Below are 26137 nucleotides of genomic sequence, written 5' to 3'. Positions count from 1 at the left end.
TTGACTAGTCTGAGGGACAGCTCTCCCAATGTTGGCACATGTTCCCAGATGTTGGTCTTTGCCGGGTGGTCCGTCCGGTTTCATTTTTATTATTTTGTTACAGCTGAGTGGCTTGCTGGGCCATTTCACAGGGCAGCTAAGAGCCAACCACATTGCTGTGGGTCTGGAGTCACATATAGGCCAGACTTCCTTCCTTAAAGGACATTGGTGAACCTGATGGGTTTTTATAACAATCTGACAGTTTCATGGTTACCATTACTGATGCAAGCATTTTTTTTCCAGATTTATTTAATTAACTGAATTTAAAATCCTCAGCTGCCGCGGTGGGATTTGAACTCGCGTCTCTGGATCATTTGTCCAGGCCTCTGGATTATTAGCCCAGTGACATTACCACTATGCCACCACAGGGGTCACCACGTTTCTCCCAGCAATCAGTGCTGGAATTGATCCCACTCTTTCTCCCTCTGATTACTGGTGAGAATGAAGTCCAGGAGTTAAAGCTTTATCCTTTGGAATTAATCTCCTGAACATCTGTAGAATGGAACAGCTTCCTATTTATTGCTTGTGAAGTGTCGGTAAATAACTGTGTGGAGATTGCTGTGGTTTGCGCTGGGATTGCAGTACTTGAGGCGTCAATTAAATACTGTATTTAATAATTCTGATTCCTTGTCTGACACAGACTGCCATAGAGTGTGGTAGAAGCTGAAATGCAATTGTGGGAAAGTGTTGATTCGATCTAGGTTACTGTGGTAAACCACGTTCACTATCGTATCACTGTTAGTAGTTAGCACTGTTCACCACTGTTCGTTATAACTGTATCACTGACCACTATTGTATCACGGTACGAGGTCGCCTCTTGCCACACTGCTATACCTGGGATGACCACTGCCGACTCCGCCTTGGCTCCACCCACCAGGCCAGGTATAAAGGTGAGCGACTGGCTGGTATTCCTCCTGCTTGGATCGGATCACCCACGAGAGTGGGCTCTGTTATTTAGTCAATAAAAACCTTTAGTCACCTTCGTAACTCTTCGCCTTTTATTGGAGGAATTGATAGGTATATCAATTTTATTGACTAAATTTAATGATGTCCGACAACGAGTCACAACCGGCGGAGGAGCCACCAGCGCAGCTCCCAGGAGCACAGCCACACCAGCCAGCTTGGCTGCGAGCCCTCAGACCGCCGTACCTGGACCTGAACCCACGAGCAGCAAACTCAGCCGCAGACTTTAAACACTGGCTGGTCTGCTTCGAATCATACCTGAGAGAATCCAGCGTCCCTCAGGCATCCAAACTAAGTGTCCTGCAGGCACAACTGAGCCCGAGAGTATACACTCTCATCGAGGACATGACTACCTACGAGACCGCCATCAACCTGCTGAAACAGAAGTACCGGACCCCGGTAAACTACATGTACGCTAGGCACCTCCTAAGATCACGGCCGCAACAGCCAGGAGAATCAGTAGCCGAATTCTCACAGGCGCTATATGCACTCGCCAGGAACTGTGAGTTTAAATCGGTGTCGGCAGCCGAAAATACTGAAGATAATATCCGCGACGCATTCCTGAAAGGCCTACGGTCCGAGTACTCACGGCAAAGACTGCTGGAAGCTAAAGACCTCAGCATGGAAAAAGCTGAAGCCCTCGCTATCTCCCTGGAAGTGGCCCACCAAGATCAGGAAGCATTCACCAGGTACTGCTCGCGACCCTGGGACTCGGGCCCGACCCCTACCACAGCACCCTTCCCAGCGCCGCCCCCGGGACCTACCTCTGCGTCGGCGTCCCGGACCCGACCGGCCCCGCCACCCCCGGCACCGGCCCCGACATCGGGCATCCGCGATCGGGCCGCCGGCTGTTTTTTTTGTGGCCAGGAGAAGCACCCGAGGTCGCGCTGCCCAGCCAAGAACTCCATATGTAAAACCTGCCTGAAGAAAGGCCACTTCTCCAAGGCCTGCAGGAGCGGATCCTCAGAGGCCAGCAGTGCCGCATGCGAACTATGGGGGCGGCCATCTTCGTTTAGGGCAACTGAGGCCAGCATCCCCACACATGAGTCATGGGGGCGGCCATCTTTGTTTAGGGCACCTGAGGCCAGCATCCCCACACATGAGTCATGGGGGCGGCCATCTTTGTTTAGGGCAACTGAGGCCAGCATCCCCACACATGAGTCATGGGGGCGGCCATCTTTGATTAAGGCAACCGACCCCAATAGTGCCTCATGGGGCCCTACCTCGTGGGAGACGCCATTTTACTCACCACGCCCGACCGCCTCGCCCGCAGATGACAACGACTCGCTCAGCTACACACTAGCTTCCGTCACCCTGGACCAAGCCCGCCCGCACCATCTGTCCAAGTCAATGATGGACATCAAAGTGAACGGCCACGCCACGACCTGCCTGTTCGACAGCGGAAGCACGGAGAGCTTCATCCACCCAGACACGGTGAGCCACTACTCCCTCTCTGTCCTACCAACGCGCAGCCGAATCTCGATGGCATCGAGGTCCCACGCCACGGACATCAGCGGCTACTGTGTCGTGACCCTGTCGGTTAAGGGCACGGAGTATAAAAACTTTAAACTCCTCGTCCTCCCCCATCTCTGCGCTGCCGTCCTACTAGGGCTGGACTTCCAATCCCACCTCCAAAGCGTAACCCTAGCATACGGTGGACCCCTCCCCCCACTCACAGTCAACAACCAGCAAACGTTAAACCGCCCACCGCGTAACACCTGCAGCCTCTCCACCCTCAAGGTCCCGCCACCCTCTCTGTTTGCTAACCTTACCCCTGACTGCAAACCCGTCGCTACCAAAAGCAGGCGGTATAGCGCCGGGGACAGAGCCTTCATTAGCTCTGAGGTGCGGCGCCTCCTGAAAGAGGGCATTATCGAGGGGAGCAGCAGCCCCTGGCGTGCCCAGGTCGTAGTCGTAAAGACCGGCGATAAAAACCGCCTGGTCATCGACTACAGCCAGACCATAAACAGATATACCCAGCTGGACGCATACCCCCTCCCCCGCATATCTGACATGGTCAATCAGATTGCACAGTATAAAGTATTCTCGACCATCGACCTGAAGTCGGCCTACCACCAACTCCCTATCCACCCTGAGGACCGCCAGTATACCGCCTTCGAGGCGAATGGGCGCCTATACCACTTCCTTAGGGTCCCCTTCGGTGTCACTAATGGGGTCTCGGTCTTCCAAAGGGAGATGGACCAGATGGTTGACCAGAACGAACTGCAGGCTACATTCCCCTACCTAGATAACGTCACTATCTGCGGCCGCGACCGGCAGGAACATGACGCGAATCTGGAGAAATTCCTCCGTACGGCCCAACGGCTGAACCTCACCTACAATAAGGAGAAATGCGTGTTTAACACCACGCGCCTTGCCATCCTCGGCTGCGTAGTGGAGAACGGAATCATCGGCCCCGACCCAGAAAGAATGCGCCCCCTCGTGGAGCTACCCCTCCCCCACTGCCCTAAAGCACTTAGGAGAACCCTGGGGCTTTTCGCCTACTATGCCCAATGGGTACCCAATTACGCGGACAAAGCCAGACCCCTCCTGAAAGCCACTTCCTTCCCCCTCACGGAGGAGGCGTGCGCGGCCTTCTCCCTCATTAAGGGAGACATAGCCAAGGCCACGATGCACGCAGTGGACGAGTCCATCCCCTTTCAGGTGGAGAGCGACGCATCCGACTTCGCCTTAGCCGCCACCCTAAACCAGGAGGGGAGGCCAGTGGCCTTCTTCTCAAGGACCCTACAGGGCCCCGAGATCCGACATTCGTCGGTCGAGAAAGAGGCCCAGGCGATCGTGGAGGCAGTACGGCGCTGGAGGCACTACCTGGCAGGCAAACGATTTACCCTCCTCACCGACCAGCGTTCGGTGGCTTTCATGTTTAATAACAAGCTGAAGGGCAAAATCAAGAATGACAAGATTTTGAGATGGAGAATCGAGCTCTCCACCTACGATTATGAGATCTTGTACCGGCCAGGCAAGCTGAACGAATCCCCTGATGCCCTTTCACGAATGACATGCGCCAGCGCGCATATCGATAGGCTTCAGACCCTCCACGACCAGCTCTGCCACCCCGGAGTCACCAGACTCTACCATTTCATTAAGGCCCGCAACCTGACCTACTCCATCGAGGAGGTCAGGACCATGACCAGGAACTGCCAGACCTGTGCGGAGTGCAAACCGCACTTCTATAGGCCGGACCGAGCAAGCCTGATCAAGGCCACCCGCCCCTTCGAGCGCCTGAGCATCGACTTTAAGGGGCCCCTCCCGTCCTCTGACCGTAATGTGTACTTCCTCAACATCGTTGATGAGTACTCCCGTTTCCCCTTTGCCTTCCCCTGCCCCGACATGACCAGTAGCACGGTCATTAAGTGCCTGAATGCCCTCTTCGCCTTGTTCGGGTTCCCGAACTATATACACAGCGACCGGGGCTCCTCCTTCATGAGCGAGGAACTCCGGCAATTCCTCCTAGAGAGAGGTATTGCAGCAAGCAGGACCACCAGCTACAACCCCAGAGGTAACGGTCAGGTGGAAAGAGAGAACGCGACGGTATGGAAGGCCGTCCTCTTAGCCTTAAAGTCTAAGGGCCTCCCAACCTCCCGCTGGCAAGAAGTCCTCCCGACAGCGCTGCACTCCATCCGGTCATTACTTTGCACGGCCACTAACACCACCCCCCATGAACGAATGTTCGTTTTCCCCAGGAAGTCGACTACGGGAACCACTCTACCAACCTGGCTGACCGCCCCGGGGCCGGTCTGGCTGCGGAAACACGTGAGGACCCATAAAACGGACCCCCTGGTCGAGAGGGTGAACCTCCTGCACGCCAACCCCCAGTACGCCTACGTGGCGTACCCAGACGGGCGGGAGGACACTGTCTCCCTACGAGACCTCGCACCCTCAGCCGATCCGGAAACACCGCCACCACCCCCCCCAACCTCAGTCCAGGTAGACGGCATGCCGGAACCCCACGAGCCCTCGCCGACCACGCAAACACCAGCATCAACACCGGATAAGGCACCAGCACCGGATAAGGCAACACCACCGCTGCGGCGATCGGAGAGGCTTACGAAGCCTCCGGACAGACTGACCTACCAGAATTGGTAGTACACTTCACCCCGCCGGACTTAATTCTAAACAAGGGGTGAATGTGGTAAACCACGTTCACTATCGTATCACTGTTAGTAGTTAGCACTGTTCACCACTGTTCGTTATAACTGTATCACTGACCACTATTGTATCACGGTACGAGGTCGCCTCTTGCCACACTGCTATACCTGGGATGACCACTGCCGACTCCGCCTTGGCTCCACCCACCAGGCCAGGTATAAAGGTGAGCGACTGGCTGGTATTCCTCCTGCTTGGATCGGATCACCCACGAGAGTGGGCTCTGTTATTTAGTCAATAAAAACCTTTAGTCACCTTCGTAACTCTTCGCCTTTTATTGGAGGAATTGATAGGTATATCAGTTACTTGGGTTGCGGTGCTTCTGCTTTCTCTGTTAAATCACTGGAGTATTGGCGAATATTCCATCCTCACAGGAATGTATAACTCGTGCTGTTACATTGCATGTGAGTATGAAGAAGAAGAACTTGCATTTATATAGCGCCTTTCACAACCTTAGCTCATCTCAAAGCACTTCACAGCCAATGAAGTACTTTTGAAGTGTAGTCACTGTTGTAATGTAGGAAACGTGACAGCCAAATTGTGCACAGCAAGATCCCACAAACAGCATTTTGATACTGACCAGATAATCTGTTTCATTTATGTTGGTTGAGGGATAAATATTGGCCAGGACACCAGGAGAACTCCTGTACTCTTCTTAAAAATAAAAGTGCCATGGGATCTTTTAAGTTCACCTGAGAGGTTGGACGGGGCCTCGGTCTAATGTCTCATCCCGAAAGACGGCACCTCAGACAGTGCAGCACTCCCTCAGTACTGCACTGAAGTGTCAGCCTGGATTTTGTGCTCAAGTCTCTGTAGTGAGGCTTGAACCCCTGGCTCAGAGACAGGAGTGCTACCAACTGAGCCATGGCTGACATCTTGATAACACATTAACATCAAAAATCTCTCCGTGACATACCCCTTTCCGGAACTGAGCCACTCCCACCAGGAAGGCCCCCAGTTCCATCTCAATGGGACCTCAGTTGTTACACAAGGGTTAAAGCACAGAAGCTTCAGTCCTGCCTTTTGCTCTCAAAATCTTGGCTGCCTCATCTGCGTTCTTTGCTGTGCTCTGCGGTCTGCTCTTAAATCTGTACAGCTCATCTGAACCATTAGGCATGGTCAATAATCTATTAAAAAGCTTCACTGGAATGAAGAGAGATTGGAAAGGTCTCAACCCGCACTACAAGGTAATGGAGATCTGGCTAACTCCAGCAGGAGAACACCACTCTGGACTCCAAGAACAAAGCTCTAGAAAAACAAGTCAACACTTAGAAACCACAGTAAACAGGTACAAGGGCCTTCCCTGACCTACAAGCAATGGAAACTGAAACAGGCAGCAAATTCACATTGAGATCCCATTGCAAAAGCACAGTGTATTTACAGAGCTATAGATTCTCAGATCCCAGTTAGTCTCTTTCTACCTCCTGCATTTGCCCCAGCATTGACCTGCACTCACGGTTGCAGTGTGGTGGAGTGGATAGCATTCCAAAGCCAAGTCGCATAGTTTAAAAGCACAGGGACAGAGACAAAGACACCTGTTCCAATTTAGAAGAAAGGCTGTTCCACAAAAATCACTTTTATAATTGGAAAGTGAATTGAGTGCTGCAATGCAATTGTTCACGGTTTCAAAACTTGCCTTTGACCGGACAGGAGCGCACTCTATTGATGCATTGATTCAGGGCCGTGCAGTGGTGGCACTGTGCCATCAGCTGTTGGGTATTCCCCATGGGGGTTAGGATATACTGTTGTGTCACAGAGCTGTAACTCTGCCGCCTGACTGGAGTAGAAGCTGAAAGTTCACACTTTGAAAGCAGCTGTTCTGTATCATGCATCGCAGTAATGTATTGTTAGTGGTACTCGCACCTTAATACCTCACATCATTAAAATTTACCGCCCTTTTGTAATGGCCTGTATTTTCCGATAAGAGGCTTCCTGCATGCAGAGGCCTCCGATCTGGAAAAAATCTACGCTCTTACCTGAGGGCTCCCGAGGTCCGGACACTTCCGCTCCTGGGCCTCTCCAACTCGAAATGCGCAGGGCCCATGTATCCCAGGCGCGCATGCGGTTCGCAAGTGTCCCTGGGATCACGTGGGCCATGGGGAGCCAATCAAAGAAGGGAATCTCCCTTCATACAATTGACAGATAGACCTGTCAAATATATGAATGGAGATCAGCCCAAAAACACTAAAACATTAATACATTTTTTTTAACCCACATTTTTAACATGAGTTGAAATTGTAATAAATTAAATATTTTAAACAAAAATGTAATTTTTTGAAAAAAATAAAGTTTTTTATGGGGCTAAAAATAAACATACCTTTTTTGAAGTATTTTTAAATTATGAGTGAAATTTTTTTCTCACTTTTTTTTCAACTCTTATGCTGGTAAAAGCCTGCATTTACCAGGCGTAAGATTTCTAAGGGTTTTCTGCGGGCGGAGGTTCTCCAGAAAGCGGAACTCTCTGCCCGCGAAGGCCCTTCTCCAGGGCAGGCGTCCGATCTGTCAAGAGCATTCTTGACAGATTGGAAATGGCGGTTTTCAGCACATGCGCTTGGCATGTCTGAAATCAGCATTTCCGATGTCCCTATGGGTGTGTACACAGCTCGTACACACCCATAGGGATTGGAAACCGGCCCAATGTGTTTTTGTGTAAAGGATGTTGGCACTGAGAAATGGAACACTTTCCCTTTCAGCCACCTAGTGTTGGCATTAAGCACTCCCAAGTCAGATATCACACAGATTAGATGCACAGTGAAGCTCCCTCTACTCGGCTCCAACAAGCGTGACTCACTCTCAACCTCCGAGAGCTCCGCTTAACTCAGCCATAGCTCAGTGGGTAGCACTCTCACCTCTGAGTCAGAAGGCTGTGGGTTCAAGTCCTGCTCCAGAGACTTGAGCACAAAATCTAGGCTGACACTTCAGTGCAGTACTGAGGCAGTGCCGCACTGTCTGAGGTGCTGTGTTTTGGATGGAACATTATACCCAGGCCCCGACTGCCCCCTTACGCTATTCAAAGAAGAGCAGGGGAGTTCACCCTGGTATCCTGGTCAATATTTATCCCTAAACCAACAACACTAAAGCTGATTATCTGGTCATTGTCTCATTTGTTTTTGGGACCTTGCTGTTGCATTTCCAACAGTGACTACACTACAAAAGTACTTCATAGAATTATAGAATGATGCCACGCAGAAGGAGGCCATTTGGCCCATTGTGCTTGTGCCAACTCTTTGGTAGAGCTATCCAACTAGTCCTGCTCTTTCCCCATAGCTCTGCAAATGTTTTCCATTCAGGTATTTATCCAATTCCCTTTTGAAAGTTACTATTGAATCTGCTTCCGCCACCCTTTCAGGCAGTGCATTCCAGATCACAACAACTTGCTGTGTTTTATAAAAAAAAAATTCCTCATGTTGTCTCTGATTCTTAAGGCCAATCACCTTAAACATGTGTCCTCTGGTTACCAACCCTTCTGCCACTGGAAACAGTTTCTCTTTATTTATTCTATCAAAACCATTCATGATTTTGAACACCTCCATCAAATCTCCTCTTAACCTTTTCTTCTCTAAGGAGAACAATCCCAGCTTCTCTAGACTCTCCACTAACTGAAGTTCCTCATCCCTTGTACCATTCTGGTAAATCTCTTCTGCACCCTCTCTAAGGCCCTGACATCCTTCCTAAAATGTGGTAACCAGAAAAACAGAATTCGCTAGCTGAGGCCTAACCAGTGTTTTATAAAAGCGAAGCATAACTTCCTTGCTTTTGTACTCTATGCTTCTGTTAATAAAGCCAAGGATTTTTTATGTTTTTAACAGCCTTCTCGACTTATCCTGCCATCTTCAAAAATTTGTCTACATACACCCCCAGGACTCCTGCACCCCCTTGAAAATTATACCCTTTGGTTTATATTGCCTCTCCTCATTCTTCCTTCCAAAATGTAGCACTTCACACTTCTCTGTGTTAAGTTTTATCTGCCATGTGTCTGCCTATTTCACCAGTCTGTCTCTGCCCACCTGAAGTCTGTTACTATCCTTCTCATCGTTTGCTACATTTCCGAGTTTCATATCATCTGCAAACTTTGAAATTATGCCCTGTATACCCAAGTCCAGCTCATTAATATATATCCAAGAGAGTAGTGGTCCCAATACTGACCCCTGGGGAACGCTACTGTATACTTCCATCCAGTCTGGAAAAACAACCGTTTTGGTCCCTTAACCAATTTCATATCCACACTGCCACTGTCCCTTTAATCCCATGGGCTTTAATTTTGCTAACAAGTCTATTATGTGGTACGTTGTCATATCCCTTTTGAAAGTCCAGTTACACAACATCAACCGCACTACCCTCCTCAACCCTCTCCGTTACTTCATCAAAGAACTCAATCAAGTTAGTCAAGCACGATTTGCCTTTAACAAATCCGTGCTGATTTTTATTTATTAGCCTGTGTTAAAACCACCAATGAACTCCTGTACAAATGAATAACTGTCTTTAAAGCAATGTTACAGCATCTATGTCAGTTTGCTGAGTGTAAACAAGCTTTCTGTAAAAACCCTGAAACAACGCGATGACGTCATCACGTTGGTCACGTGGTGCCCCGAGTGGCGGGAAACGTGATGACGTGATGACGTCAGAGGTGGGAGGTTCTGAGTTCAGACCTTGTGGAACAAGCTACTATGTAGACCTGTTTGCTGTTGCTCCTGCATGTTTTTGTTTTGTTCACCAGTTTAATTAAATTCGGTTAATTTACTGAACTGCCTCGACCTCAGTGATTTAGATAGGAATCCGTTGACGCCTACAAGCCCGTATTTTTCCAAATGTCAATTAATTTTGTCCCGGTTTATTGGCTTGAAAAGTCACCCCACCACCACCGTTAATCTGACTGGCCTATAGTTGCTGGGTTTATCCCCCTCCTTTTTTAAACAGGGGTGTAACTTTTGCAATCCTCCTGTGCCCTAGCACCACACCCATATCTGAGGAGGATTGGAAGATTGTGGCCTCAACCTCTGCAAACTATTATCATACTCATTCTTTGCCTTCCTTATTCCCTTTTTTAGATCTCCTCTGTACTTTCGATATTCAGCTTGGTTCTCTACTGTATAATGAACCTTACATTTGTCATAAGCCTCCTTTTTCTGTTTCATTTTAATCTCTATATCTTTTGTCAGCTAGGGAGCTCTAGCTTTGGATGTCCTTCCTGTCCCCCTCCTGGGAATGTGTCTACTCTGTACCCAAACCATCTCCTCTTTGAAGGCCACCCATTGTTCAATTACTGTTTTACCTACCAATCTTTGAATCCAGTCTACCTGGGCCAGATCCCTTTTCAACTCAGTAAAGTATTTTTAAGCTTGATTGTTTCTTGTCCTTTTCCATAACTATTCTAAACCTGATGATGTGATCACTGCTCTCCCACTGAAACATGGTCCACATGCCCCACTTCATTCCCCAGAACTAGATCCAGTGCTGCTTCCTTCCTCGTTGGGCTGGAAACACACTGATCAAGAAAGTTCTCTTGTACGCATTCCAGGATTTCCTGCCCCTCTTTGCCCTTTACACTGTTATTTTTCCAGTCTATATTTGGATAATTGAAGTCCCCATTATCACTACTCTGTCGTTCTTGCATCTTTCTGTAATTTGCCTGAAAATTTGCTTGTCTGTCTCCTTTCCACTATTCAGTGGCCTACAGGGTACAGCCAGTGATGTACTAGCTCCTCCATTGTTCCTTAATTCTAACTAAATAGATTCTGTCTTTGGCCCCTCAACTGCATCATCTCTCCAGTGCTATAATTGTTTCTTTGATCAATACTGCCAACCCCTCCTTTTTTCTCTTCCCTATCTTTTCTGAATATCTTGTAGCCAGGGATATTAAGTTCCCAATCCTCCCCTTCTTTGAACCAGGTCTCTGTTATTGCCACTGTTTCATAGTCGCATGTGGCGACTTGTGCCTGCAGCTCACTTACCTTATTTACCATGCTACGTGCATTTACGCACATGCACTCCAAACCCATGTTAGACTGCCTCCAGTCTGATCCCTCCTATTTCTGAACTATTCTTTACTCTAGTGCTACTCGTCTCTCCCAGTCCTCTGTGCACCTTTTTTTTCTCCTCTCTGTCTACTTCATTGGCTGTAAAGCACTTTTGGACGTCCTGAGGCCAGGCAAGGCACTATATGAATTCTTCCTTTTTGTTTCTTTGTATCAATATTTGCCATTGCCAACAGCAGCCACCCAGTGACTGTTGCAGTTGGGTTCTCAATCATTGTTGGATTGTGGTCAGTTATGTTGGCTGGTGATGACCAGGAGCAGGATTGGGATTGGATTGCAAAAAAGCATTTAACATAAGAGTCCTAAACCACCAGAAGTAGGAGGCATTTACCTGATGAGTCTGGGTTGGGTTTCAGTTCAAAGGTCTGACCTACTGTACCACCAAGTATTTGCATTGTAAGTGTGTGGGCTGATAGGCTCAAGCTCTGTGCTTGTAATGATGAACCCAGATTTATGCCTATGCCAGAGAAACCACAGATGCAGGGAGTGCATGCACATCAGCAGGCACGGAGGGGAGTGGCACCATTGTGCAATAGTGGTGAGCTGAGTGTGTGCAAGGCAGAGTGGAGCGGGTGTGCACATGTATGCTGGGCGATGAGATTGTAGAGAAACTCTCATTACAATATTGCTGCATCTTTACAGAGGCTGATATTCCACTGAAGCCTGAGAAAGGGTGGGTTCACATGGATGTGCCAGAGTACGAGAAGTTGGAGTGGATGAAAGATCTGCCCAAACCCAGGCGACGGAAAACCAACAAGGTGAGCGGTGGCAACGTGGCTACTTTCTGTATAACTATTCCCTCCCTCGGTCAGAGACTGAGCAGTCCTCTCACAGAGCAGAGAGCCTGTGGAACTGAGTGGCTGTCATGGAGCAATGAGAGACTGGGACTTTGCGACCCACAAAGAAGTTAGAAGCTGTGAGACTGAGTGGGCTTGTCGGGGAGCACTTTGAGGTTGAGTAAAGCTTGAAACGCTGATGTAGTTTTACACTCATTTACATACAATCAAATTTTCCATTATCAAACTCAAGCCAGTAAACCCACCAAGCGCGAATATACAGAAATCTATCCTGCACGGCGAACAGAAACGTGTCCCCTCCCCCTTCCTCGGAAGTGTGAATATACCACTGTTATTTAATGCCTCTCTTTTTCGCATTCAGGAGATGCAAGCAAGGTTCAGTTTCCATGGCGACTTAATACCTCCAGGTGTCGATGTTCCAACTCACCTGGGATTGCACCATCATGGAGAGCAACCAGAGGTTAGGCATTATATTATTTCCTATTACACTGAAATGCTTTTGAGCTGTCGTTCCACATTTGTTAAAGTGAAGCCTGGAATACAAATGGGTGGAAGTTACGTTACAACTGCACAGAGTTCTGGTTAGACCCCATCTGGAGTACTGTGTTCAGTTCTGGGGACCGCACCTCAGGAAGGATATATTGGCCTTGGAGTGGGTGCAGCGTAGATTCACCAGAATAATACCGGGGCTGAAAGGATTAAATTATGAGGACAGGTTGCATAGACTAGGCTTGAGTTTGCAAGAATGGAGGGGTCAAGGTTTGTTTTTTTGAGGAGAGGGGTGATGACAGCAGATTTGAAGGAAAGGGGAACAGTACCGGAGGAGAGAGAACCGTTAACAATATCCACTAACATGGGAGCCAGGAAGGAAAATTGGGTGGTCAGCAATTTAATAAGAATAGGATCAGGAGAGCAGGAGGTCAGTCTCATTGACAAGGTGAGTTTTGAACAAGCAAGAGGGGAGACAGGAGAGAAATTAGAGAAATAGCAGATTTAGGGTTAGGGCCGGGGGAAATCGGAGAGGAAGTAAGGTCCAATGAGCTAGGGGAAGGGAGGAAATTGAAAGCAGACGCAGTTGAACGGATGTTGTCAATCTTGTTAACAAAGAACTCCATGAGTTTCTCACGTTTATTGTTGGAGGTGAGGGAGGAGGAGGCAGGAGAGGGTGGTTTGAGAAAACGGTTAGTGGTGAGGAGAAGCCTGGTGTTGTTCTTGCTGTCCTGGATGATCTTAGAATAATGGGCAGTTTTAGTAATGGAAAGCAGGACCCGGTAGTGCTTTATATGATCTAGCCAAATCTGGTGATGGATGATTAGATCAGTTGTCTGCCAAAGACGTTCATGTCTGTGTCCCTTGGACTTAAGGGAGCGGAGATGAGGGGTATACCAGGGGAATGACCAGGGTGAGAGAGTGTAATGGTTTTAGTGGGGCGAGGGCATCAAAGGTGATGGAGAGGGTGTGATTTAGTAAGTAGCTGCAGAGATGTCATGAAGAATTGTAGGGCAAAGGCTTGGTAGTTGTGTCTCTTATTACCGGGCAACCATTCACAGGTAGTCAAACTACGTAGGCTGTTTAAATTGAATGGAATGGTTCGATTTGTTGATCTATGCTAAACATTTTGGCTGATCAGTTAGGTGGGTCCCCATCCAAGTAGAGTGGCAGCAATTGAACCATGGATATTAATATCTTCATAAAAATGTATTGTATATTCCCTGCAGCTTGCAGGAGTAGCTAGCAGTAACCAATTTTAACCTTGTGTGCACAGTGACCAGCAGGAAATAATTCAATTAAGGATCCATCATAGACTCACAGGTCTCTGCATTGGGGTGGATTTTATCTCTATTCTTTGTCAGTGGTCGGAAGAGTCTGCTGGGTGAAAAATGGCAATAAATCCACACCTCATTCATTATTTGTTCATTTGCCCCAACAAAGGGTTAATTACGAGTTGGTACTGGTGGTGTGGGCAAACAGTGGCACGGCCCAGGAGAGCCTTTTGCAGTGCAGATTCTCTGTGGCTCTGGGAGGGGTGTCAGCCGTGGCTCTGAGCCAGAAGGTCATGGGTTCAAGTCCCACTCCAGAGACTTGAGCGCAGAATCCAGGCTGACACTCCAGTGCAGTACTGAGGGAGTGCTGCACTGTCGGAGGTACCGTCTTTCAGATGAGGCCCTGTCTCGGTCCAGGACATAAAAGATCCCATGGCACTATTTGGAAGAGTAAGGGATTTCTCCCCGGTGTGCTGGCCAATATTTATTCCTGAACCAACTTCACTGAAACAGATTATCTGGTCACTATCTCATTGCTGTTTGTGGGACCTCGTTGTGCATAAATTGACTGCCGTGTGTCCTACATTACAGCAGTGACTGCACTTCAAAAGTACTTCATTGGCTGTAAAGTGCTTTAAAATGTCCTGAGGTCATGAAAGGCGCTATATAAATGCAAGTTGGTTCTTTCGTTCGTTCGTTTTTTGTCATTTCAGGGGCTGAGCCGACGTTTGTGAGAAGCTGGCAGACTGCCCAATCTTTCTTAACTGTTGTTTGCTTTAATCATCTCTAACTATTTGTTTTTCTCTTTCAGCAAGCCGGGTATTCACTGCAAGAGCTCTTCCATTTATCTCGCAGTCAAATAATTCAGCAGCGAACCCTGGCACTTCAGACGCTGGCACGCATCGTTCAAAAGGTGGGCTTGGCACAATTCAAAATTACGTATTGCAAAGAGGTTTGTTATCGGAAGTAAACATGTGTAACTAAGTGAGGGTATGTACAGGCCCCGCAGCGTTCTCCTAGATTGTACATGTCTGGGTAAGTGACACCACACTCACATTTACATGTGTTGTACATATCTAGGTAAATAAGTGTACCTATAGGGTCATACAGCACTCATATCCATATTTGTATATGTTGTGCGACCACACAGCAAGTCACCAGTCTTCATATGGAGGGACAGACAAGGAGTGTTTGTGGGTTGTTTGAGCATAGGTGGCATCAGAATTTTTGTACTCATCTAGTACCCATTTATATAGTGCCTTTAATGTCGTAGGCCAAGATGCTTCAGATGCATAACCAGCCAAAAATGGACAAAGACGGAGATATTGGGAGGGGTGACTAAAAGCTTTGTCGTAGACATGGGTTTTAGGGAGGGTCTTAAAAGAGGAGAGGGAGGTGGAAAGGCAGTGGGGTTTAGTGAGGGAATTCCAGAGCCCAGAGACGAGACGGCTGAAGGCATGGCCAACAATGGTGGGGTGAAGGGACTGGGGGCTGCACAAAAGGCCAGAGTCAGAGGAATGGAGAGTTGTGGGAGGGTTGTAGGGCGGGAGGAGGTTACAGATAAAGAGAAGTGCGAGGTCATGGAGGGATTTGAACATGAAGGAGAAGAATTTTAAATTGGAGTTGTTGGGGGCCTGGGTGCCAATGTAGGTCAGTGAGTACAGGGTAAGTGGGACTTGGTGCGGGTTAGGATACAGGCAGGATTTTGGATGATGTGAAGTTTATGGAGGCTGGCCAGCAAGCATAGCCTTGGAATAGTCAAGTCTAGAGATGACAAAACGCATGGGTGAGGGTTTCAGTGGCAGATTAGCTGAGTCAGATGAAGGTAGGCGATCTTTGTCATGGAGAGGATATGGGGTCAGAAGCTCAGCTTAGGATTGAGCTGTATGCCAAGGTTAACGGTTTGGTTCAGCCTCAGAGAGACCAGGGAGGGGGGATGGAATCGGTGACGAAGGGACGGAGTTTGTCGTGGGGACCGAAGATGGTGGCTTCAGTCTTCCCAATGTTTAACTGAAGCAAATTAAGGCTCATCGATGACTGGGTATTGGACTAGCAGTCCGACAGCACGGAGGCAGTAGAGGGGTCAAGGCTGATGGGGAAAGGTAGAGTCGGGTATCATTAACATATGTGTGAAAGCTGACTTCATGTCTGTCGATGTTGCCAAGGAGGCCACCTATAGATGAAGAGGTGGGCCTAAAGGCAGATGCTTCGGGGACTCCAGAGGTAATGGTGCAGGGGCGGGAAGAGACGCCATTGCTGGAGATTCTCTGGTTACACTCGGAGAGGTAAGAGTGGAACCAAAGGAGGGCAATCCCACTCAGCTGGACAACGGAGGAAAGGCATTGGAGGAGGATGGTGTGGTCGACCGTGATAAACTCTGCAGACAGGTCGAGGAAGGATAATGCACCACGGTCACCGTCACAGAGGATGTTATTTGTGACTTTGGATAGGGTTGTCTCGGTGCTGTGGCAGGGCGGAAACCTGACTGGCGAGATTCAATCACGTAATTGTGGGAAAGATGGGTTTGGGGAGTGGCGATATATTCAAGGAATTTGGAGAGGAAAGGGAGTTTGGCAGAACAGGCGGTCTGAGAGTGGTTTTTTTGAGGAGTGGGGGTTGTTGTGCATGTACCTTTAAGAGAATAACTGGTCTCAGACTGCAGTACCGGCAGTGACCACCCCTGTATAAAAGGCGCTAGAGAGCCTCTGTTGTTTAGTTTCGTTATTGACTTCCACCAGTAAAGATCTGTTTGTTTTCTCTCCTGCTAGTCCGTGTCTCAATCATTCACGGACTTAACAGGGGTGATGGCAGATTTGTAAGGGAGAGGGGGACAGTTTCTGAGGAGAGGGAACCATTCACCATGTCAGCTAGCATGGGGGCCAGGAAGGGAAGTTGGGTGGTCAGTAGTATAGTGGTATCAAAGGAGCAGGAGGCGGACTAGATGAGCTCAGAGAGGGCAGGAGGGATGATAGGAGAGAAACTAGTGGAAGACATGGGTTTAGGGCTAGGACAGGGGCAGCAGTGGTGGGGGGGGGAGGTTTGGCAAGGGGAACGGGTGGGGCAGCAGCTGAACAGAATTCACACTAACTGAGGGTTGACAGATGACAAGCTGTGAAGGGCGTCTAACTCCGTTATTTGGGTATTCCACTTGTTATTTTAATGAGATTCATAGAAAATGTAATTGTTGCCATGGTTACAGTGCAGCTTGCCAATAAGATTTCAAGCCAGGCACTTAATTTGATCGAATGTATTAAGGTAAACGGATGTTTTTTGTGATTTTAAGCATTTACCAAAATAGAGGAGTTTAGAGCAGCAGAATTTCAATTCCTCTCTGTCACACAACACTGCGTGTCCCCTGGGTTAATGGGCGGGCTGCTCACTCGGTTTAGGGCTCCATGTACCTTCGCTGCTCTTTCTCCCTTCTTACCTCCTGATGTGTCGGCCTTTGCTCCACAGCCCACTTGCTGATTCACTCCTCTCCCTCTTCACTCTGGGGCTGAGCATCCATTCCCTCTTCTCTCTTGCGCTCTCACTTTTCACTCGCACTCACTTTCTCACTCACTGTCTTTTGCTTTCACGTGCGCTATCTCGTTCTCTTCTCTCTCTCACTCTTTTGCTTGCCATCTCTTGCTCTTTCCTCCCTCTCTCACACACCATCTCCCTTTTGTTCCTGTGCTTTCTTTCTGTCTCTTGCTCGTTCCTCCCTCTCTCGCATGCTCTCTCTTACTGTCTATGTCGCTCTCACTCGCTTGCTCGCTCTCTTGTGGTTTCTCTCTTGCACACTCTCTCTATTTGGATGGGAGATGTCACCTGAATTGGGGAGATGATTCAGTGGGTGTGATAAAACAAAGACAGACTTTAAGGTGCAGTCACTGTTGTTATGTGAGCAGCATAGCAGTCAATTTGGACATGGCAAGATCCCACAAGCAGCAACGTTTGGGGAGTGCCGGTGTGCAGACTTCAGGCAGGGACAGGATCTGGCTCAGCTCAGTGTCTCATTATCAAACAGCGCACTGATATGTACTGCCAAAGTTCACACAGGAAGAATGTTCACACAGGAAGAATGGTCACATGGGCAAGGTACCATGGGGACTATACCACGGCCAGTGTTCCCGGTGGAGAGGAGTGGACAAAGGAACTCTAAGGGGTGCCTCATTGGCGGTCTATTGAGTTTGGTGAATTTGATTCCAGGAAACGATATGAGCGTCTCTTTCTGGCTGTGGGATGTGTAGTGCAATCATGTTGAGTCCGTTGTCCTGCTGTTCTTTGCCAGGCTAAATCTGGTGACTTCTCCTCGCTCAAGCACAGCATCTTGCGAATGCTGCTGGATGCAGGCTTCCTGTTCCTCCTGCGGTTCTCATTGGATGACAGTGCCGAGAATGTGATCGCTGCCTGTGTCCAGGCCCTGAAGGCGCTCTTAGTCTCTCCCTCTGATGAGGTAAGTCACCTGACCCTTCCAAATGTGTCTGGTGTTTGAGAACTGCTTCCTGTGCACTTCAACCCCGGGATGTGTTTTTACGGCCATAACTGGTGGAGGTTCAACCCGGTCAGTAGGAATACGGCTGAGTGAAGGGTACTGGGATAGAGATCAAACCCAGTCTGCCGCTGCCATAGGTGACCTGTGCCATTAGAGAAGGCTCCTGGCCTCTGGCCTGCCTCGAATCTGTTGTATTGAGGCCTCACCCCCCTTAGTCATACACCTCTACTTGTTAACACATTGCAAATCAGCCCCATGATCACTGACTCAATTCAAATATTAGTTCCACAGTCACTGACCCTCAGATATTAGTCACCTAGTCACTGACCCCTTCAGATATTAGTCCCACAGTCACTGACCCCTCGGATATTTGTCCCACAGTAACTGACCCCACAGATATTTGTCCCACAGTCACTGACCCCTCAGATATTGTCCCATAGACACTGACCCCTCAGATGTACGTCCCCTGGTCACGGACCCCTCAGATATTAGTCCCACAGTCACTGACCCCTCAGATATTAGTCCCCTGGTCACTGACCCCTCAGATATTAGTCCCACAGTCACTGACCCCTCAGATATTAGTCCCACAGTCACTGACCCCTCAGATATTAGCCCCCTGGTCACTGACCCTCAGATATTAGTCCCACAGTCACTGACCCCTCAGATATTAGTCCCACAGTCACTGACCCCTCAGATATTAGTCCCCAGGTCACTGACCCCTCAGATATTAGTCCCACAGTCACTGACCCCTCAGATATTAGTCCCCTGGTCACTGACCCCTCAGATATTAGTCCCACAGTCACTGACCCCTCAGATATTAGTCCCCTGGTCACTGACCCCTCAGATATTAGTCCCACAGTCACTGACCCCTCAGATATTAGTCCCACAGTCACTGACCCCTCAGATATTAGTCCCCTGGTCACTGACCCCTCAGATATTAGTCCCACAGTCACTGACCCCTCAGATATTAGTCCCACAGTCACTGACCCCTCAGATATTAGTCCCCTGGTCACTGACCCTCAGATATTAGTCCCCTGGTCACTGACCCCTCAGATATTAGTCCCACAGTCACTGACCCCTCAGATATTAGTCCCACAGTCAGTGACCCCTCAGATATTAGTCCCCTGGTCACTGACCCCTCAGATATTAGTCCCCTGGTCACTGACCCCTCAGATATTAGTCCCCTGGTCACTGACCCCTCAGATATTAGTCCCACAGTCACTGACCCCTCAGATATTAGTCCCCTGGTCACTGACCCCTCAGATATTAGTCCCCTGGTCACTGACCCCTCAGATATTAGTCCCCTGGTCACTGACCCCTCAGATATTAGTCCCACAGTCACTGACCCCTCAGATATTAGTCCCCTGGTCACTGACCCCTCAGATATTAGTCCCCTGGTCACTGACCCCTCAGATATTAGTCCCACAGTCACTGACCCCTCAGATATTAGTCCCACAGTCACTGACCCTCAGATATTAGTCCTCTGGTTACTGACCCCTCAGATATTAGTCCCTTGGTCACTGACCTTCAATATTAGTCCCCTGGTCACTGACCCCTCAGATATTAGTCCCCAGGTCACTGACCCTCAGATATTAGTCCCCTGGTCACTGACCCCTCAGATATTAGTCCCACAGTCACTGACCCTCAGATATTAGTCCCGCAGTCACTGACCCTCAGATATTCGTCCCCTGGTCACTGACCCTCAGATATTAGTCCCCTGGTTACTGACCCCTCAGATATTAGTCCACTGGTCACTGACCCCCTCAGATATTAGTCCCCTGGTCACTGGCCGTTCAGATATTAGTCCCCTGGTCACTGACCCCTCAGCTATTAGTCCCACAGTAACTGACCCCATAGATATTAGTCCCCTGGTCACTGACCCCTCAGATATTAGTCCCACAGTCACTGACCCCTCAGATATTAGTCCCCTGGTCACTGACCCCACAGATATTAGTCCCCTGGTCACTGACCCTTCAGATATTAGTCCCCTGGTCACGGACCCCTCAGATATTAGTCCCCTGGTCACTGACCCCTCAGATATTAGTCCCCTGGTCACTGACCCCTCAGATAATAGTCCCCTGGTCACTGACCCCTCAGATATTAGTCCCACAGTCACTGACCCCCTCAGATATTAGTCCCCTGGTCACTGACCCCCTCAGATATTAGTCCGCTGGTCACTGACCCCTCAGATAATAGTCCCCTGGTCACTGACCCCTTGGATATTAGTCCCCTGGTCACTGACTCCTCAGATATTAGTCCCACAGTCACTGACCCTCAGATATTAGTCCCCTGGTCACTGACCCCTCAGATATTAGTCCCCTGGCCACTGACCCCTCAGATATTAGTGCCACAGTCACTGACCCTTCAGATATTAGTCCCCTGGTCACTGACCCCATAGATATTAGTCCCCTGGTCACTGACCCCTCAGATATTAGTCCCACAGTCACTGACCCCTCAGATATTAGTCCCACAGTCACTGACCCCTCGGATATTAGTCCCACAGTCACTGGCCCCTCAGATATTAGTCCCACAGTCACTGACCCCTCAGATATTAGTCCCCTGGTCACTCACCCCTCAGATAATAGTCCCACAGTCACTGACCCTTCGGATATTAGTCCCCTGGTCACTGACCCCTCAGATATTAGTCCCCTGGTCACTGACCCCTCAGATATTAGTCCGCTGGTCACTGACCCCTCAGATATTAGTCCCCTGGTCACTCACCCCTCAGATATTAGTCCCCTGGTCATTGACCCCTCAGATATTAGTCCCCTGGTCACTGACCCTCAGATATTAGTCCCCTGGTCACTAACCCCTCAGATATTAGTCCCCTGGTCACTGACCCTCAGATATTAGTCCCCTGGTCACTAACCCCTCAGATATTAGTCCCCTGGTCACTGAACCCTCAGATATTAGTCCCCTGGTCACTGACCCCTCAGATATTAGTCCCCTGGTCACTAACCCCTCAGATATTAGTCCCCTGGTCACTGACCCCTCAGATATTAGTCCCCTGGTCACTAACCCCTCAGATATTAGTCCCCTGGTCACTGAACCCTCAGATATTAGTCCCCTGGTCACTGACCCTCAGATATTAGTCCCCTGGTCACTAACCCCTCAGATATTAGTCCCCTGGTCACTGACCCTCAGATATTGGTCCCCTGGTCACTGAACCCCTCAGATATTAGTCCCCTGGTCACTGACCCCTCAGATATTAGTCCCCTGGTCACTGACCCCTCAGATATTAGTCCCCTGGTCACTGACCCTCAGATATTAGTCCCCTGGTCACTGACCCTCAGATATTAGTCCCCTGGTCACTGACCCCTCAGACAATAGTCCCCTGGTCACTGACTCCTCAGATATTAGTCCCACAGTCACTGACCCCTCAGATATTAGTCCCACAGTCACTGACCCTCGGATATTAGTCCCCTGGTCACTGACCCCTCAGATATTAGTCCCACAGTCACTGACCCTCGGATATTAGTCCCCTGGTCACTGACCCTCAGATATTAGTCCCCTGGTCACTGACCCCTCAGATATTAGTCCCACAGTCACTGACCCCTCGGATATTAGTCCGTTGGTCACTGAACCCCTCAGATATTAGTCCCCTGGTCACTGACCCCTCAGATATTAGTAACCTGACCACTGGACCCTCACATTTTAGTGTCACAGTCACTGACCCCTCAGTTATTAGTCCCACAGTCACTGACCCCTCAGATATTAGTCCCCTGGTCACTGACCCCATAGATATTAGTCGCCTGGTCACTGACCACTCAGATATTAGTCCCCTGATCACTGACCCCTCAGATATAAGTCCCACAGTCACTGACCCCTCACATAATAGTCCCCTGGTCACTGACCCCTCGGCTATTAGTCCCACAGTCACTGACCCCTCAGATATTAGTCCCCTGGTCACTGACCCCTCAGATATTAGTCCCACAGTCACTGACCCCTCAGATATTAGTCCCCTGGTCACTGACCCCTCAGATATTAGTCCCACAGTCACTGACCCCTCAGATATTAGTCCCACAGTCACTGACCCCTCAGATATTAGTCCCCTGGTCACTGACCCCTCAGATATTAGTCCCCTGGTCACTGACCCTCACATATTAGTCCCACAGTCACTGACCCCTCAGATATTAGTCCCCTGGTCACTGACCCCTCAGATATTAGTCCCCTGGTCACTGACCCCTCAGATATTAGTCCCCTGGTCACTGACCCCTCAGATATTAGTCCCACAGTCACTGACCCCTCAGATATTAGTCCGCTGGTCACTGACCCCTCAGATAATAGTCCCCTGGTCACTGACCCGTCAGATATTAGTCCCACAGTCACTGACCCCTCGGATATTAGTCACCTGGTCACTGACCCTCAGATATTAGTCCCCAGGTCACTGACCCTCAGATATTAGTCCCCTGGTCACTGACCCCTCAGATATTAGTCCCCAGGTCACTGACCCCTCAGATATTAGTCCCCTGGTCACTGACCCCTCAGCTATTCGTCCCACAGTAACTGACCCCATAGATATTAGTCCCCTGGTCACTGACCCTCAGATATTAGTCCCCTGGTCACTGACCCCATAGATATTAGTCCCCTGGTCACTGACCCTCAGATATTAGTCCCCTGGTCACTGACCCCTTGGATATTAGTCCCCTGGTCACTGACCCTCAGATATTAGTCCCCTGGTCACTGACCCTTCAGATATTAGTCCCACAGTCACAGACCCCTCAGATATTAGTCCCCTGGTCACTGACCCCTCAGATATTAGTCCCCTGGTCACTGACCCTCAGATATTAGTCGCCTGGCCACTGACCCCTCAGATATTAGTCCCCTGCTCACTGACCCTCAGGTATTAGTTCCCTGGTCGCTGACCCCTCAGATATTAGTCCCCTGGTCACTGACCCCTCAGATAATAGTCCCCTGGTCACCGACCCCTCGGATATTAGTCCCCTGGTCACTGACCCCTCAGATATTAGTCCCACAGTCACTGACCCCTCCGATATTAGTCCCCTGGTCACTGACCCCTCGGATATTAGTCCCACAGTCAGTGACCCTCAGATATTATTCCCACAGTCACTGACCCTCAGATATTAGTCCCCTGGTCACTGACCCCTTGGATATTAGTCCCACAGTCACTGACCCTCAGATAAAAGTCCCACAGTCACTGACCCCTCCGATATTAGTCCCCTGGTCACTGACCCCTCAGATATTAGTCCCCTGGTCACTGACCCCTCAGATATTAGTCCCACAGTCACTGACCCCTCGGATATTGGTCCCACAGTCAGTGACCCCTCAGATATTAGTCCGCTGGTCACTGACCCCTCAGATATTAGTCCCCTGGTCACTGACCCCTCAGATATTAGTCCCCTGGTCACTGACCCTTCAGATATTAGTCCCCTGGTCACTGACACCCTCAGATATTAGTCCCCTGGTCACTGACACCCTCAGATATTAGTCCCACAGTCACTGACCCCTCAGATATTAGTCCCGTGGTCACTGACCCCTCGGATATTAGTCCCACAGTCACTGACCCTCAGATGTTAGTCCCTTGGTCACCGATCCCTCGGATATTAGTCCCACAGTCACTGACCCCTCGGATATTAGTCCCTTGGTCACTGACCCCTCAGATATTAGTCCCACAGTCACTGACCCCTCAGATATTAGTCCCCTGGTCACTCACCCCTCAGATAATAGTCCCACAGTCACTGACCCTCAGATATTAGTCGTACAGTCACTGACCCCTCAGATATTAGTCCCCTGGTCACTCACCCCTCATAATAGTCCCCTGGTCACTGACCCTCAGATATTAGTCCCTTGGTCACTGACCCTCAGGTATTAGCTCCCTGGTCGCTGACCCCTCAGATATTAGTCCCCTGGTCACTGACCCTCGGGTATTAGCTCCCTGGTCGCTGACCCCTCAGATATTAGTCCCACAGTCACTGACCCCTCGGATATTAGTCCCCTGGTCACTGACCCTTCAGATATTAGTCCCCTGGTCACTGACCCTTCAGATAATAGTCCCACAGTCACTGACCCCTCAGATAATAGTCCCCTGGTCACTGACCCCTCAGATGATAGTTCCCTGGTCACTGACCCCTCAGATAATAGTCCCACAGTCACTGACCCCTCAGATATTAGTCCCACAATCACTGACCCCTCCAATATTAGTCCCACAGTCACTGACCCTCAGATATTAGTGCCCTGGTCACTGACCCCATAGATATTAGTCCCCTGGTCACTGACCCCTCAGATATTAGTCCCCTGGTCACTGACCCTCGGATATTAGTCCCACAGTCACTGACCCTCAGATATTAGTCCCACAGTCACTGACCCCTCAGATATTAGTCCCCTGGTCACTGACCCTCAGATATTAGTGTCACAGTCACTGACCCCTCAGATATTAGTGTCACAGTCACTGACCCCTTGGATATTAGTCCCCTGGTCACTGACCCCTCAGATATTAGTCCCCTGGTCACAGACCCCTCAGATATTAGTCCCCTGGTCACTGACCCCTCAGATATTAGTCCCACAGTCACAGACCCCTCAGATATTAGTCCCCTGGTCACTGACCCCTCAGATATTAGTCCCACAGTCACTGACCCCTTGGATATTAGTCCCCTGGTCACTGACCCCTCAGATATTAGTCCCCTGGTCACTGACCCCTCAGATATTAGTCCCCTGGTCACTGACCCCTTGGATATTAGTCCCCTGGTCACTGACCCCTCAGATATTAGTCCCCTGGTCACAGACCCCTCAGATATTAGTCCCCTGGTCACTGACCCCTCAGATATTAGTTCCCTGGTCACTGACCCCTCAGATATTAGTCCCCTGGTCACTGACCCCTTGGATATTAGTCCCCTGGTCACTGACCCCTCAGATATTAGTCCCCTGGTCACAGACCCCTCAGATATTAGTCCCCTGGTCACTGACCCCTCAGATATTAGTTCCCTGGTCACTGACCCCTCGGATATTAGTCCCCTGGTCACAGACCCCTCAGATATTAGTCCCCTGGTCACAGACCCCTCAGATATTAGTCCCCTGGTCACTGACCCCTCAGATATTAGTGCCACAATCACTGACCCCGCAAATATTAGTCCCACAGTCACTGACCCCTCGGATATTAGTCCCCTGGTCACTGACCCTCAGATATTAGTCCCCTGGTCACTGACCCCTCGGATATTAGTCCCCTGGTCACTGACCCCTCGGATATTAGTCCCCTGGTCACTGACCCCTCAGATATAAGCCCCACAGTCACTGACCCCTCGGATATTAGTCCCCTGGTCACTGACCCCTCGGATATTAGTCCCCTGGTCACTGACCCCTCAGATATTAGTCCCCTGGTCACTGACCCCTCAGATATAAGCCCCACAGTCACTGTCCCTTCAGATATTAGTCCCCTGGTCACTGACCCTCAGATATTAGTCCCACAGTCACTGACCCCTCAGATATTCGTCCCACAGTCACTGACCCCTCAGATATTAGTCCCCTGGTCACTGACCCTCAGATATTAGTCCCCTAGTCACTGACCCTCAGATATTAGTCCCCTGGTCACTGACCCCTCAGATATTAGTCCCCTGGTCACTGACCCTCAGATATTAGTCCCACAGTCACTGACCCCTCAGATATTAGTCCCCTGGTCACTGACCCTCAGATATTAGTCCCACAGTCACTGACTCCTCAGATATTAGTCCCCTGGTCACTGACCCTCAGATATTAGTCCCCTAGTCACTGACCCCTCAGATATTCGTCCCACAGTCACTGACCCCTCAGATATTAGTCCCCTGGTCACTGACCCCTCAGATATTAGTCCTCTGGTCACTGACCCCTCAGATATTAGTTCCATAATCAGAGACATCATTCCTTAGTCCCGTGGCCACTATATTGCTCCTGCAGGTGCAATAA

The 26137-nt window shown here is 49.6% G+C and overlaps 1 protein-coding gene across 1 annotated transcript in view; it reads left to right on the top strand.

Moving 5' to 3' along the window:
• Positions 1 to 26137, top strand: part of rpap1 (RNA polymerase II associated protein 1) — a 198829-nt gene that overhangs the window by 32743 nt on the left and 139949 nt on the right. Inside the window, 4 exon segments of the mRNA XM_086003658.1 lie at positions 11847 to 11962; positions 12363 to 12461; positions 14576 to 14677; positions 18038 to 18202. Of these exon segments, the coding sequence (XP_085859784.1) occupies positions 11847 to 11962; positions 12363 to 12461; positions 14576 to 14677; positions 18038 to 18202 (482 nt within the window).

The sequence above is a fragment of the Somniosus microcephalus genome, chromosome 12 (genome assembly GCF_052327205.1).
Source record: "Somniosus microcephalus isolate GS21.2 chromosome 12, FLI_Smic_1.0, whole genome shotgun sequence".
Taxonomy (NCBI): domain Eukaryota; kingdom Metazoa; phylum Chordata; class Chondrichthyes; order Squaliformes; family Somniosidae; genus Somniosus; species Somniosus microcephalus.
Note: the sequence above shows the minus strand (reverse complement) of the source record. Positions and strands in the feature narration are given on the sequence as shown.